Source organism: Paroedura picta, chromosome 5 (genome assembly GCF_049243985.1).
Source record: "Paroedura picta isolate Pp20150507F chromosome 5, Ppicta_v3.0, whole genome shotgun sequence".
In the NCBI taxonomy this organism is placed as follows: Eukaryota; Metazoa; Chordata; class Lepidosauria; order Squamata; family Gekkonidae; genus Paroedura; species Paroedura picta.
In genome coordinates, this window is record NC_135373.1 from 15393162 (window position 1) to 15408214 (window position 15053).

Consider the following 15053-nt stretch of genomic DNA (forward strand, 5'->3'; position numbering starts at 1 on the left):
GGAATCCCATTGAATCCATAAGTCTCTGCAGGCAAGCTGAAATTTGCTCGGTGCCGAATTGAAGGGGAGGTGGCAGTCTTAGCTGGGTCTTCAGAGCATAGTTGACACCATTTTTGGCCCAACGACAGACCAAAATTGCTGGCAGGGGATGAGGTTTTGGGAGTCGTTGCTCACTTCAAGATGGGCAGCTGTGTTAGTCTGTCTGTAGCAGGAGAAAAGAGCCACAGTCCAGGAGTGGAGGAAGTGAATGCTCCTGCCCTGCCGGGAGTCATCTCCTTGATTCACTCACTGGCAGCCAAATATTTCCAAAGCTTGATCTTGCTCAGGCCTACCAGGCAGTTATCGCTGAAGCACAGAACCTTGGCATTCTGGGAGAGAAGACATCAATCTAGCACCAGCACAGCTCCAGAAATCTTCCAAAATCTCATTGCCTTTTGCCATACTGAAAGCAGATCCCCCTTAGGAACAGAATTTTGCATAAAAGGTAAAGGTAAAAGTATCCCCTGTGCAAGCTCCGGGTCATGTCTGACCCTCGGGGTGACGCCCTCCAGCGTTTTCTTGGCAGACTCAATACGGGGTGGTTTGCCACTGCCTTCCCCAGTCATTACCGTTTACCCCCCAGCAATCAAGCTGGGTGCTCATTTTACCAACCTCGGAAGGATGGAAGGCTGAGCCAACCTTGAGCCGGCTGCTGGGTTGAACTCCCAGCCTCATGGACAGACAGCTTCAGACAGCATTTCTGCTGCCTTACCACCCTGCGCCACCAGAGGCTTGAATAAAGAGGCTTGCATAATTTTGCATAATGGTTTGTAAATCTCTTCCATGACATCCCTTTTGAGAAATTTGAGTTTACTCTTTGAAACATACTCCAAGATCCATTCGAATTCTTGTGAGGCCTTTGCCACTGAGGAAAATACTTCTGGTTGTTATTGGACGGCGCTTTGGTGGAGACTACAAATAAATTAGAAATAAGACAAAAAATGTACTCTATTTAGTTCTTGTTCAGGATTTTTTGTGATTCCCCACCTGGTGGTTAGCAACTCTAGATGAAGCGAGGGATGATTCACAGAAGCAAGTCCTGAAATCAAGTTATGCTGCTGTTCCCATCCTGTTTTGCTTTGATGCTGTGGACTCACCTTGCCGGCGGTTAGCTGGCCCCTGATGTGGTTTCTGTGGCCTTCCTCTGAATCCAGCTCCTCCAAGCAAAGCTTGGGCTCCCTTATAGTGCAGCTGCCTTTAAGTTCCGAAGGATACTTGCATGTGGACAGAAGGCATTTGGGTCCCTGCTAGGGTTGGGCGCTTTGGCACACAAAGTGGCTCATCTCTCCCGGTGCAGCCAGTGCCGCACCACAGGGGGGGAGGGGAGGTGTGGGCGTCAGCACACTGGCGGGTGCACACATGCAGGCGCTGACATCCGCGCCTCCCCTCCCCCCCTGTTGCGCGGCGCTGGCTGCACCGGGAGAGACAAGCCACTTTGGGCACTGAAGCCCCCAACCCTAGTCCCTGCAGTGCACACTTGCTGGACACCACTGGGATCCGGGGGAATAACATGGTTCCCAATCTTTTAATTCCAGTTGAATTCATGAGGAGGAAACTCATCCACAGGTTCTGACAGCCAAATTACGTACTGTTTTTGAGGGTGAGGGTCATAGATTTTGAGAATGATTCATTACCTGTTTGGAAGGTCACAGTGGGAAGTCATCTGGAGTTCTGGCTCCTGATGGCACCTGGGTTTTGGCCACCATATGACACAACTAATAATTTATTAATTGCCACAGGAAGTGGTGGCAGCTACAGGCATGGGCAGCTTCAAGAGGGAACTGGAGAAACATCTGGAGCAATGGTTCATCAGTGGCTGCTCACCACAAGTTCTAGCTGGAACACTCTGGCCCATTCCGCACAAGGACCAATGTTGCCAATTGGTTCCTGAAAGCGGAAATGCTATTTTTAATAGTGCAATTTGGCGTTATGCATACCTGCCTTTGTAGTGGTATACAGTAGTGTTTCAATCATTTCCCACAGGTTTCCGGTCTCGCAAAATCTGCTATCCAGGAAGCTACTTTTTCTGTGCTTTGTCCCACCCCTGGCTGTCAATCAAACGAACAGCCAATGGGCAGCTGTTATCATGCTCCCGAAAAGCCCCTTTCCCTTTAAGAACAGAGTTAAAAAAAAAACACACACATGTTGCAACGAATATGCCTTGATTCCTCTTAACATTGAGACCCATCTAGCTGGTGTGGGAGCTGGTGAGTCATCATTACCACGCTCCCCCAAGTGAAAAAAAAATCCCCCCCCCCCGTGCATGGGCGCGATTTTTGGCCAAAAATAAAGTGAACTTGCAAACGGGGCTGTGTTGTGCTTGGTGACTCAAGGGGAGCTTTAAAGCAGCTCTGTGGAGGGACTGTAGCCAGAGAAGCCTCGCCTGGGTGAATGAAGGCTTGCCCATTCGTTGCTTTTAGCTCGCTCCAAGAAAAAAAAATGGCGATCACTTCCCCGGAAGTTCGGAGGAGAGAGCCATGGGGAGGGGCTTGGCTGGAACCGCAACAATGGGAATGCACAGGTCTTTTTTGCTACTGTTGCAGATTGTTTGCAAGAGTGTAGCGCTTTTCGGAGGGTGAATCCACTTTTCTGGATTTCCCTTTAAGCGCTACAATGAAACGCTTTTTGCGGATCGGTTTCAGGAGTGTGGCAGATTGTGTGCGATATCGTGCATAACTGCAAATTAGTAGCATTTACAATTTGGAAGCCTTTTGCATCATTGAAGTCATGCAGAATGGACATCTGTCTGGGGCAGGGGTCCTCTGTCTTTGGGTGCTTGGGAGGCAACATTAGGAAGGCTTCTGGAGTTTTGGCCTCCTGGGCTGAATCTGCACGGAGCTGGTGGACCTCCTGATGTGCACTGGGTTTGGGCCATTGTGTGACACAGAGAGTTGAACTAGATGGGCCCTTGGCCTGATCCAACATGGCTTATGTTCTTATATGGAACTGAGATCCATCACAGGCTCTTAGCCACAAGGTGTAAATGGAAGATTCTGACTGGGGCAGTGATGCTCTGTCTTCTTGGTGCTTGGGGGGTAACAGTGGGAGGGCTTCTGGAGTTCTGGCCTCCTGGGCTGAATCTGCACGGAGCTTTTATTGCAATCCCAGGTCGATTTAGTCTACACAGAATGCGATTTCTGTTTTGATTTTGGGGATTTAATTTTTTCATCTGCAACAAGCAGGATTGATCCAGAGTGATCCTACCTTTTCCCCGCGATTTCCTAGAGTGGATATAACCCTCGATATTTGAAAAATCATCATGAGAAAGCCTGCAGCTCTCTGCTTTTCCCCGAACTAACTTGTTGCTGAGCCTCCAACATTGTACCAAAGCTCTGATTGGCCAGGGCGTCCGTTCAAAGGCTTCCTGGTTGCAAAACTTTCCTCCCGAGATTTATTTTTTCTCTTTGTTTCCCTCTGGAATCTGTTTTAAAGTGACTGTGCTCCAGAACCAGCAGAGATTTGCCTTGTTCTCTGAGAGGCTGCTCCTGCTGGCTGGCTGACTGCTCGGCTCCCCCACCCCCCACTTGTTAGAGAAAGAGCCTTGTGCTGCACTAGGCTTCTCCACCAGCAGTCAAAAGAGGAGAAATAAAACCCTCCCCACTCTCAGCTTCCCAAATGAAGTGCAGAACGCTTTCTGTTTCAAGTTGGGAGAAAGTAATGAGGAAGACCCGGGTTCAAATCAATCTGAATTCAACAGGATTGCTTTTATGGAGCAGAGGTTCAAAGTTTAGGGGAGTGGGGCCTGTGGGGAATGGAGCTGAGGAGGGACCTCAGCAGGATACAATGCCATAGAGTAAGGGATGTGCACTTTGGCTCAGTTTGGCCGCCTCGGGCTTCGGTCATCGCCAAGGCAGCCGAACTGAGCCGAACTGAGCCGAAGCACACATCCCTACATAGTCCACCTCCAAAGCAGCCATTTTCTTCAGGCAAACTGAGCTCTATTTTCTGAAGATCAGTCATAATAGCAGGAGATATCCAGAACCCACTTGGCGGTTGGAAACCCTCTAAAAACCAGGATAGCTCAGACCAGCCTGGTCTCATCAGATCTGGAAAGCTAAGCAGATTAGTCCCTGGATGGGAGACCACCAATGAAGTCCAGGGAGGCAGACCATGACAAACCGCCACTGAATCCCTCTTGCCTTCTGAAATTCCACGTGTTGCCATAACATCGCTACGATTTGAAGACTCCTCTTCCATCTCCACCAAAGATATTTTGCCCAGTGGTACCTTATAACTTAACGTGTTTTTATTGCTCAGTATTTTGCTCTACGTCAGCAGAGCTGCCACAGGAGAAGAAACCCAGAGTCCCGATTTCAAAATCACCCCTCCCCCCCCCCAGCTCTGGGGCAAAAGGGAGCTGTTTGGAACTCTGGAGTTTTGCCGTGCTTGGAAATTTAGTTCTTTCCTTCACTTGTGTAACTATTGCTGTGGGGCACATGACCACAGAACTGTGCAGGAGGCCGGGGGGGGGGGGTGGCGGCCACTGTGCCGCTTTAGCAGCTAAAGCGGTCAATAAGGACCAGCTATGCGGTGGCTGAATTATCATTAAAAGCAGAGCTGTCCAGAAGGAAATGATTCTTCCTTCCTTCTTTCTGAGCATAATCAGTTGTGTATCAAAGCATGCAAATTGGCACATGTTACAGGAAGCTGCCTCAGGCACTGGGCACAGCCTCTTACAACATCTAAGGCAAGGGTGGCTAAAACTGTGGCACTCCAGATGTCAACAGACTACAATTCCCATGAGCCCTGCCAGTGTTGGCAGGGGCTCATGGGAATTGTAGTCCATGGATATCGGGAGAGCCACAGTTTGGCCACCCTTGATCTTGATGTCTTAGCATTGCTGCTTTCTCTCGCGATATATACAGTTTTTAATCCCAAGTGTCTAATTCTTTTTTGACCCCAGAATGGTGGTTTTGCACTTTGGGCCTCTTTGAGAGAACAGAAAGGAGGGAATGGAGGATGCCAGCAACCTGCCTCTTTGTTAAAGCACTGATCCTGCGTTGAGCAGGGGTTTGGACTAGATGGCCTGTATGGCCCCTTCCAACTCTATGATTCTATGATTCTATGATTCACTCTGTATTCACTCTGAAAGCAGTTAGAATCATAGAATAGAATCATAGAATCATAGAGTTGGAAGGGGCCATACAGGCCATCTAGTCCAACCCCCTGCTCAACGCAGGATTAGCCCTAAGCATCCTAAAGCATCCAAGAAAAGTGTGTATCCAACCTTTGCTTGAAGACTTCCAGTGAGGGGGAGCTCACCACCTCCTTAGGCAGCCTATTCCACTGCTGAACTACTCTGACTGTGAAAAACATTTTCCTGATATCTAGCCTATATCGTTGTACTTGAAGTTTAAACCCATTACTGCGTGTCCTCTCCTCTGCAGCCAACGGAAACAGCATCCTGCCCTCCTCCTAGTGACAACCTTTCAGATACTTAAAGAGGGCTATCATGTCCCCTCTCAGCCTCCTTTTCTCCATGCTGAACATTCCCAAGTCCCTCAACCTATCTTCATAGGGCTTGGTCCCTTGGTCCCAGATCATCTTTGTCGCTCTCCTCTGTACCCTTTCAATTTTATCTACGTCCTTCTTGAAGTGAGGCCTCCAGAACTGCACACAGTACTCCAGGTGTGGTCTGACCAGTGCCCTATACAATGGGACTATGACCTCTTGTGATTTTGATGTGATGCCTCTGTTGATACAGACCAAGATGGCATTTGCCTTTTTTACCGCTGCATCACACTGCCTGCTCATGTTTAGTTTACAATCCACAAGTACCCCAAGGTCTCGTTCACACACAGTGCTACCTAGAAGCGTATCCCCCATCCAGTAAGCATGCTTTTCATTTTTCTGACCCAGATGCAGAACTTTACACTTATCTTTATTAAATTGCATCTTGTTCTCATTTGCCCATTTTTCCATTGTGTTCAGATCTCGTTGAACTCTGTCACTATCTTCCGGAGTATTTGCCAGTCCTCCCAATTTGGTGTCATCTGCAAACTTGATGAGTAGTCCCTCCACCCCCTCATCTAGATCATTAATAAATATTTCCCCGATCCAGCAAACCTGTTACTTGGTCAAAAAAAGAAACTAGGTTGGTCTGGCAGGACCTGTTGGAGACATATCCATGCTGACTTCCTTGGATCACCAAATTGTCCTCCAGATGTTTGCAGATCGCTCCCTTTAATATCTGCTCCATTATCTTCCCCACAACAGAGGTCAGACTCACTGGTCTGTAGTTTCCCGGGTCATCCTTCCTCCCTTTTTTGAAGATCAAAATAACGTTTGCTCTTTTCCAGTCCTCCGGGACATCTCCAGTCCTTAAAGAGGTTCCGAAGATGATGGACAAGGGCTGTGCAAGTTCTCTGGAAAGTTCTTTGAGTACTCTCGGGTGCATTTCATCTGGACCAGGGGATTTGAACTCATCAATCGAATTTCCACGATCCAGCAAACCTGTCACTTGGTCAAAAAAGGAAACATAGAATCATAGAAGTTGGAAGGGGCCATACAGGCCATCTAGTCCAACCCCCTGCTCAATGCAGGATCAGCCCTAAGCATCCTAAAGCATCCAAGAAAAGTGTGTTGGTCTGACAGGACCTGTTGGAGACAAATCCATGCTGACTTCCTTGGATCACCAAATTGTCCTTCAGATGTTTGAAGATCGCTCCCTTTTATATCTGCTCCGTTATCTTCCCCACAACAGAGGTCAGACTCACTGGTCTGTAGTTTCCCGGGTCATCCTTCCTCCCTTTTTTGAAGATCGGAATAACGTTTGCTCTGTTCCAGTCCTCCGGGACATCTCCAGTCCTTAAAGAGGTCCCAAAGATGATGGACAAGGGTTGTGCAAGTTCTCTGGCCTGTTGGTCAGTATTAAATCCAGTATGGCTGAACCTCTTGTGGGTTCATCTACCATTTGATAAATGAAACTGTCATCCAGGCAGGTCAGAAACTTGCATGACTGAGGACGCTTCGCAGAGTTAGTTTCCCAGCACATATCTGGGAAATTGAAGTCACCCATGATGACAAGGTCCTGCCGTTTGGATATTTTCTCAAGCTGCTCACAAAGTGCAGCATCCACATCCTCTCGGTCAGGCGGTCGGTAGCAGACACCAACCACCACACTGTTTGTTTTCCCCTCGCTTATTTTCACCCAGATGCTTTCCACTGCAGATATGCTCTCCTTCACTAGCATTTCCTGACAGGCAAGCCCTTTCCTCACATACAGTGCCACTCCTCCACCTCTTCGATCTATTCTGTTTTTTCTGAACAGTTCATATCCATCCACCATTACATTCCAGTCATGAGAATCATTCCACCAAGTTTCTGTGATGCCTACTAGATCATACCTTTCCATCAGCATGAGAAGTTCCAGCTCTTCCTTTTTATTGCCCATGCTTCGGGCGTTAGTATAAAGACATCTGAATCCTTTTACTTTTGGTTCCCTATGAGCTGGCCTTGCCGGTTGGGCTGCCTCCGATCATTTTCCTTCCATACACTCCCTATGTTGATCGTCTCCTTCCCCTAGTGGCTTTAGTTTAAAGCTCTCCTGATGAATCTCCCCAGGTTCCTGCCAAACACATTCTTCCCCAGTTTCGATAAGTGCAGTCCATCAATGCAATGATGCAATGATTCTTGAGCAACTGAACAAGGAACTCTGCAGCCCCAAGGTTCAAGCAGGTAGCGGTGCTGGTTCAGAGCAGCAGAACAAAATGGAGGCACCTTTAAGACCAGAAAAGTTGTATTCAAGGTGGGAGTTTTCATGTGTACAATGCACTTCATCAGACACAATGCACTTCATCAGACCTAATGAACTGATTTTATGGACTTAGGTAGATGGTGAGTGGGTGGGCAGGAAGTGATGTGCCAGTGTTTGTCTCTTGTGGCCCTTCCTTGCATACTGAAGGAATTGCAGATCGCCACTGTGGGATGGTAGGCGAATTCCTTCCAGGCCAGGCTGGATTCTGGAAATTTTTGGTGGGGGGTGGGAATCACTGGGGCATGAAATTGGGATCACTGTATGTGGGCAGCTAGATGTGAGTTCCTGCATTGTGCAAGGTGTTGGACTAGATGACTCTGGAGGTCCCTTCCAACTCCAGGATTCCAAGATTTTAAATGGGAGTTGCCAGTCCATCTTTGTCTATACTTATAAATAAGGCATGAACAATAAATAAACAAGCAGTGTAATGAAAAATGTTCAACAGATTCCAGAATCAAACAGGGATAACCATCTTAGTTTTTGCCATTTGTTTGGGTTAAGGTTCAGGGGAAAATATATGTAGTGAAGGGCACTGAGCTTCTGATTTACTTATTTTTGTTTATTATCAGTTTTTTTATGTTGCCCTTCCCCCAAGGGCTCAGGGTGGATTATGACATGTTAAAACAACTGAACATGATTAAAACCTTAACATTAAAATCCAGTCTATATTTAACGTCGGTGGGAGAAAGGGGGATTGGAATGCTATAATGTCCTTGGCAATGGCCTAACTCAGGGGTAGTCAAACTGCGGCCCTCCAGATGTCCATGGACTACAATTCCCAGGAGCCCCCTGACAGCATTCGCTGGCAGGGGGCTCCTGGGAATTGTAGTCCATGGACATCTGGAGGGCCGCAGTTTGACTACCCCTGGCCTAACTTCTAAGCTTAACTTCTATTAGTTTTAACTTCTGTATTTAAACCTTTATGTTGTACCCTAGTGGTCCCCAACCTTTTTATCACCGGGGACCACTCAACGCTTGACAATTTTAATGAGGCCCGATGCGGGGGTAGTTTACTCCTCTACTCTCAACCACTGCCCTAGCACTCTCTGATCGCTATGGTAATGTTTAAACACCCCTTCAAAATAAGATACAGACACGCCACAACAATGAACATAAGGAACATTTTATTTTCATGGAAATTTTAACTCATGACAGTTAAACTGACAGTTTAACTCATGACAGGGGGGGAGAAGGCGTCCTTCGGGGCCCACCTCCAATTAGTCGAAGGACCACATGTGGTCCGCTGCCCACAGGTTGGGATCGCTATTGTACACTACCCTGGGGCCAGTCTTCTGGACAGGGTGGTAGAGAAATCAAATGGAAGGACGGACAGACAAACGAACGAACGAACGCTGTTGCCTATGTAGGAAGGCCAGATTGCTGAGGGTATTCTGTAGGCCTCAGCCATAGGCCTGCTGGAACAGCTCTGTCTTACAGGCCCTGTAAACCTGTTTTAAGGAGATATGTTATGGGCAGATGCCTCTTTAATGGTGGAAGGCTGAGAGCCAATACTGGAGCCCCTGCTCTTTTGCTTCCCCCACCTTCTCTCGAGCATGGAGGCATCTCTGCATCCTCCTCCTCACTGAATTGAGGTGACTGGCTGTGCAAAGGTATCTCCCCTTCTCTGGCCAGGGTAAAGTTGTTAAGAGTGGCAGCCTCTAATTCAGAGAACTGGTTTGATTCCCTACTCCTCCTCCACAATTTTAAGACGCTTTATTTATTTTGACATTTCTAACCCACTCCTTTCCTCAACTGCAGCCAACAGGATGACCTTGAGCCAGTCCCAGGTCTCTCAGAGCTCTCTCAGCCCCACCTCCCTCCCAGGGTGTCTGTCACAGGCAGAGGAAGGGCAGGGGATTGAAAGCCGCTTTGAGACTCCTTTGGGCTAGTAAAAAGCTCTTCTTCTTCTTCTTCTTCTTGAATTTGGAAGCTGTTAAACATTTTCATCATGCAGTACGTTAATTCGCCGCTCACGCTTGACCTATCAACACGGACTGGTCAATCCTGTTTCATTGTACGTGCCCACGAAAGCCGGAATAAAACTTTGTTGGTCTTAAAGGTGTCGCCGGACTGAGACTTTGTTCGGTTTCCCTGAGGAATATCTCAATTATTTTAAGCTCGGCTGGGTGGCAGAGAGCGGAGGCAAGCGCTGCGTCTGAGAAGAGGCGTCTCCTCCCACCCGGGAGGGCATGCCTCCTACAAGAAGTCTGGTGCGGGCTGCCCTACAGGCCTCTGCAGTCTGACTAAGGAAGGAAGCAGCTCTTCCCCTCCCCCTCCAGAGAGGCCTTTCATCACCTCTGCAAATGTCATTCAGGTTTAATGGATCCATTAACATGAACGCCCTGGGCACGTGGATAGCCTCCCTCGACCCAGGCAAAGATCCAGCGAGCCTCTGATAACACATCTCCAAGCACAAAAGGGTTTATGCTTCACGATTGTTTCGTTACAAGAGATGGGGATCCACCAGGACTCCCAGGGGAAGGGGAAACCCCACACAACAAGTCCCCCTTTCTGTTTCCCCCCCTCCCACCATCTTTCCTTCCTTCCCCATCTTCCCCCAAAACATGGACTCCCCTCATAGAATAGAGTTGGAAGGGACCTCCTCCCTCATCCATCTGTCCACTTGTCTGTCCGTCCGTCTGTCTGTCTATCCATCCTCCATTTATCCATCTGTCCATCCATCCATCCCTTCCTCCAGCCCAAATCCTTGCTTTTGGGGTTTACTTTGTGTGTGTGTGTGTATTTTGCTGGATTTTCACAACCTTTGGAGGGATTTAACCCCTCCCTTGTAGTTATTTAACGTTTGATTTTTGTGCAGATGTCTGGGGGTTACTGGAAATATCTCCCCCCCTCCAATCCTTCCCTTGCAGATTTTTTTAAAAATCCACTTTGTGGGGCTGCCGGGCCACTTTAGGTGCCCACCGTTAGGTTCCTCTCATGCCCTTCATCGGAGAAGCTTAGAGGAACATGTCCGCTCCTGCAAAATGCACCCATTTCATTCTCACAATGACACAGTAAGGTAAGCGACTGGCCCAGATCACACAGTGAGCTTCATAACGTATTGGGCACTTGAACCTGGGGTCTTCCTCATTTGGGGGCAATTCTTGACTGCCACACCTGGCTCTCAGATTGGTTAAGAGAAGTGGCCTCTAGTCTGTGGAACCAGGTTGGATTCCCCACCCCGCCTCCACATGAAGCCAGCTGGGTGACCTTGGGCCACTCACAGTTCTCTAAGGGCTGTTCTCATAGAGCAGTTCTCTCAGAGCTCTCTCAGCCCTATCTTCCTCACAAGGTGTCTGTCATGGGGAGTGGAAGGGAAAGGTGTTTGTAAACCACTTTGGGACTCCTTCAGGTAGTCAAAAGTGGAGTATAACCCCTCCAGCTCTTTTTCTGTCCACTTGATGAACCCCTTTCACTGAAGGCCCCTTCTTAGACACGGCAGCTCCTAGCACCTGACAGACTGCTTAGCTCTTTATACACCCATTCCTGAGGACCACAGCATTATTCTGCTGCTGAGGCAAACACAAGAGTCCCATGTGACCTTAAAGACAGACCTTAATTTGTCCTTAATGGGCTTTTTTTGCGGCTTCAGAATCATTCCGTCGAAAGCAATCTCAGAAAAGACAACTGTTCTGTCAGGGTTCTTTTATTGCTGGTGTGGATAGTTCAGGCAAGCCTAATCTTGTCAAATCTCCGAAGCTAAGCAGAGTTGGCTGTGGTGAGCATTTGTATGGGAGGCCCCTGAGGAAGGGTCATGGGGCAGAGGCAGGCAGTGGCAAACCAGCTCTGAGCGTCTCTTGTCCGGCTGCCAGACATTTCGGGAACTGTAGATTCTCCCAGCTGCACTGCACACACGCCACACGCTAAACCAATCAATTATAACGTTATTGTACATCTATGCAACTTTTCATAAGAGCGTCTTTGTTTATTCCCCGTAGCCATGTGCAAAACCTTGTAGCCGTGAGCACTGAGAGCAGATTAATTCATTACGTGACCAAGTACATCCTAGGCATGCAGTTTCTCAAATATGTGATTCCTAGCGCTTAAAGGAATTATGGCAACTTGTACAAAAGAAGAAGAGTTCGTTCTTATATGCTGCTTTTCTCTACCTGAAGGAGTCTCAAAGCAAGTTACGTTCATCTTCCCTTTCCTCTCCCCACAACAGACACCCTGTGAGGTGGGTGAGGCTGAGAGAGCCCTGATATTCCTGCTTGGTCAGAACAGCTTTCTCAGTGCCATGGAGAGCCCAAGGTCACCCAGTTAGCTGCATGTGGAGGAGTGCAGAATCAAACCCAGCTCGCCAGATTAAAAGTCTGTACTCCTATCAGGAGATAGGAATTAGATTAAGAAACTGTGAATCTTCGAGTAGGCGATAGATTAAGATGGTGTTAGTCTGTCTGTAGTAGGAGCAAGAGTTGGAGCTACTTAAAGACTAACCAGGGCTGAATCTGCACGGAGCTTTTATTTTAATCCCAGGTTGATTCAGTCCCTGCCGTCTATACTGAATGCGATTTCCATTTTGATTTTGTCCGATTTAAATTTTCCCTCTGCAACAAGCATGATTGATCCAGAGTGACCCTACTTTTCCCCCACAAGATCATGGAGTGGATATAACCCTTGATATTTGAAAAATTGGCATGAGAAAGCATGCAGATCTCTGCCTGTTCCAAACTTGCTGCTGTGCCTCCGTTGTAGAGAAGCCCTGATTGGACAAGGCTTCAATTCAAAGGCTTCCTCTTTCCCAAGCTGAAAGCTTGCCTTTATGGGGAAGTCCTAACTTCTCTTGGCCGAAGCTCCAGAAGCCCTAACTTCTCTCAGCAGAGATTTTCCTCTTGGATTTAATCCCCCTCCTCTACTGTCTCCAATCCTCTCCCCCCTCCCCCTTCAAGAAAACAAAGAGGCTCCTGCTGCACTTGGCTCCCCCCCCTTCTGAGCTTTCCTAATCATGTGCAGAACACTTTTCTGTTTCAATGGGGGGGGAGGAAGACTTGAGTTCAAATCTATCTGGATTCAGCAGGATTCACAATGGAATAAACAAAGTAAGTGCAGATTCAGCCCATATTTGTGGCAGGGGAGGAGCTTGTTTATTTCAATTTGTGGCAAGGCATAAGCTTTTGTAAGTCACCATTCTCTTCTTCAGGTGCTCATACCCTGGTTAGTCTTTAAGGCAGCCTCTCTCAACTTTTTTATTGTTGAGATATATTCTTCAGACTTTGAGAAATCCCATAAACAGCACGATGATGCAGCATATGGTTGGGAAGCAAAGCTGTGGACACCCCTACCCAAGGCCCCTCCCCTCCCGAATCCCTCCAGGCCCATCATTGGCCATTTGGGGCACGGTCATATATGGTCATATCACCCGACTGATGTTTAACACATATATATAACTCCCCCCCTTCGGGAAACCCTTCCAGGGCTGTCATGTAACCCCTGGTTGAGGAAGCCTGCTTTAAGGAGATACGAGATCAGCCTTTTTCAACCTTGAAGGAGCCCCTGAAATAATTTTTCAGGCTTCAAGGAGCCCCAGAAGTGATGTCAGCTGGCCATGCCTCCCTACCACACCCCCAGAAGTACCAGGTCACCAAAAGTTACATCACCACCCACATTAACTGGCAGGCTGTGAAGGGGGAGAGACACAAGGCACTTGAGGGGGGCAGGAGGCATGTAGCTCTGCCCCGTCCCAAGCACAGAAACCTCAGGAGAACTCCTGCTCACGAGGGGGAGCAACGGAAGCAGCCAGCTCCCTCGCTTGGCCAACTTCATTAAGGCTGGCAGGGAAAGGCCACGGACCCCCTCTGGAGCTCCTGAGGACCCCCAGGGTCCCTGGTCCCCTGGCTGGGAATCTCTGTCTATTGCTCCTCTCTACTGGGATACAGGAGAACCATTCTAGTTCAAGGATACAAATCAACATTGGGGGGCAAAATCTTTCCCGGGGGATAAGCTTTCTAGAGTCATAGCTCCCTGGCACTTTAGCACTCAAAAGCGGGTGACCTCCATGGAAGCCTTGCAGATCTTTTAGGGCTTCAGGTTGCGCTCTTCCCCCCAATCCAGCACAGCTACCAGCCAGGAACTGTCTTCATTGTGGGAGAGAATGCTACTTGCCCATCTGGAGATTTATCTGAGGCTTCACAGGAAATTCGCAGCAGGCGTGGGAATTTAAAAATTATCCTTTGGCTCCCATGTCTGGGAGTGATACCCCTGGATTTCCCTTCTGCCACACACCAAAGCTGCGAGACCCCCAATTGTTAAATGGACTCTGCAGTATTTCTTTCTTGGTCCACAGATTGTTACAGGTAGTAATTCCTGAACTTTTAAAAATATCCAAGGCAATTTCCAACCGTCAAGACTGAAGCTGGAGGCACGTTTCCACCTATGCTAATCATGCAAATGCAAGCCCTGCTGGATGTTCTTGATTCACTCCTAAAACAATCGCTGTGGAATAACCTACCTAATATTGCCTCTCTTCGCCCGATCAGTCAAGACCCTCAGATAGAGCTTGTGGTTTTGGGGTCACAGTGATGCCCTTAGAAGCATAGAGTTGGAAGGGACCTCCAGGGTTATGTAGTCTAACCAACCCCCTGCAGAATGCAGGAATTTCACAACTTGAGGTGCACCCCCCCCCCCCATTAGCCACCTTAGGAAATGCTGTTCATCCATTCTCCATCCTGCATGGAACAGGAGAGAAAGAAGTTGGTGCTATACCGGGCCTTCTTGCAGGTGGCCCCTGTCTGGCAATGATTTTTCACGGCATGCTGCAGCCCATCACCTGGGCGTGCTGTTTGAGATCGTTCAATGATAAGGCCTGTAAAAAGAGAGTAGCGGTTGTCCTTATTCCTACCTTGGTCTCTGCCGCTGTCAAGCCGTCTTCTGCTTCAGGATTCATCAGGGCCTCCTTTGGGTGTTTCCTTTCTCAGTGTCTCTTGTTACCTGCCTCCTGTTCTCATTGACGGTCCCCTTATTCCTGTCTCATTGACTCCTGCTCCGGCGCACACGTGCAAGTCTAGCAGGCGCTTTCTTTTAATCCCTTGCGCATGCTGTCCTTATTTACCTAGGAGGAGTGAAGGTTTGGAGGAGGGGGAAGTGGAATGCTATGAGTAACCGTGAGGGTTGTATTAAAAGGGCAACCTTCTCCTGACAAAATAATAATTAGTTACTGTGAAGTAGAAATTCAAGCTACGCAAGGGGCAGAGCTTAGGGACTCGGAGAGGGAGAGAAACCACCTCCATCCTTGGATGATGAGTCAGGGAGAAGTCATTTC

At 48.3% G+C, this 15053-nt stretch overlaps 1 protein-coding gene across 1 annotated transcript in view; it reads right to left on the reverse strand.

Annotated features, from left to right (window-relative positions):
* The window catches only part of NKPD1 (NTPase KAP family P-loop domain containing 1), a 51873-nt gene extending 37034 nt beyond the window's left edge, over positions 1-14839 (reverse strand). The window contains 1 exon segment of the mRNA XM_077336624.1: positions 14634-14839. Within this exon segment, the coding sequence (XP_077192739.1) occupies positions 14634-14678 (45 nt within the window). The 5' untranslated portion in view covers positions 14679-14839.
* Between the last annotated feature and the right edge of the window lie 214 nt (positions 14840-15053).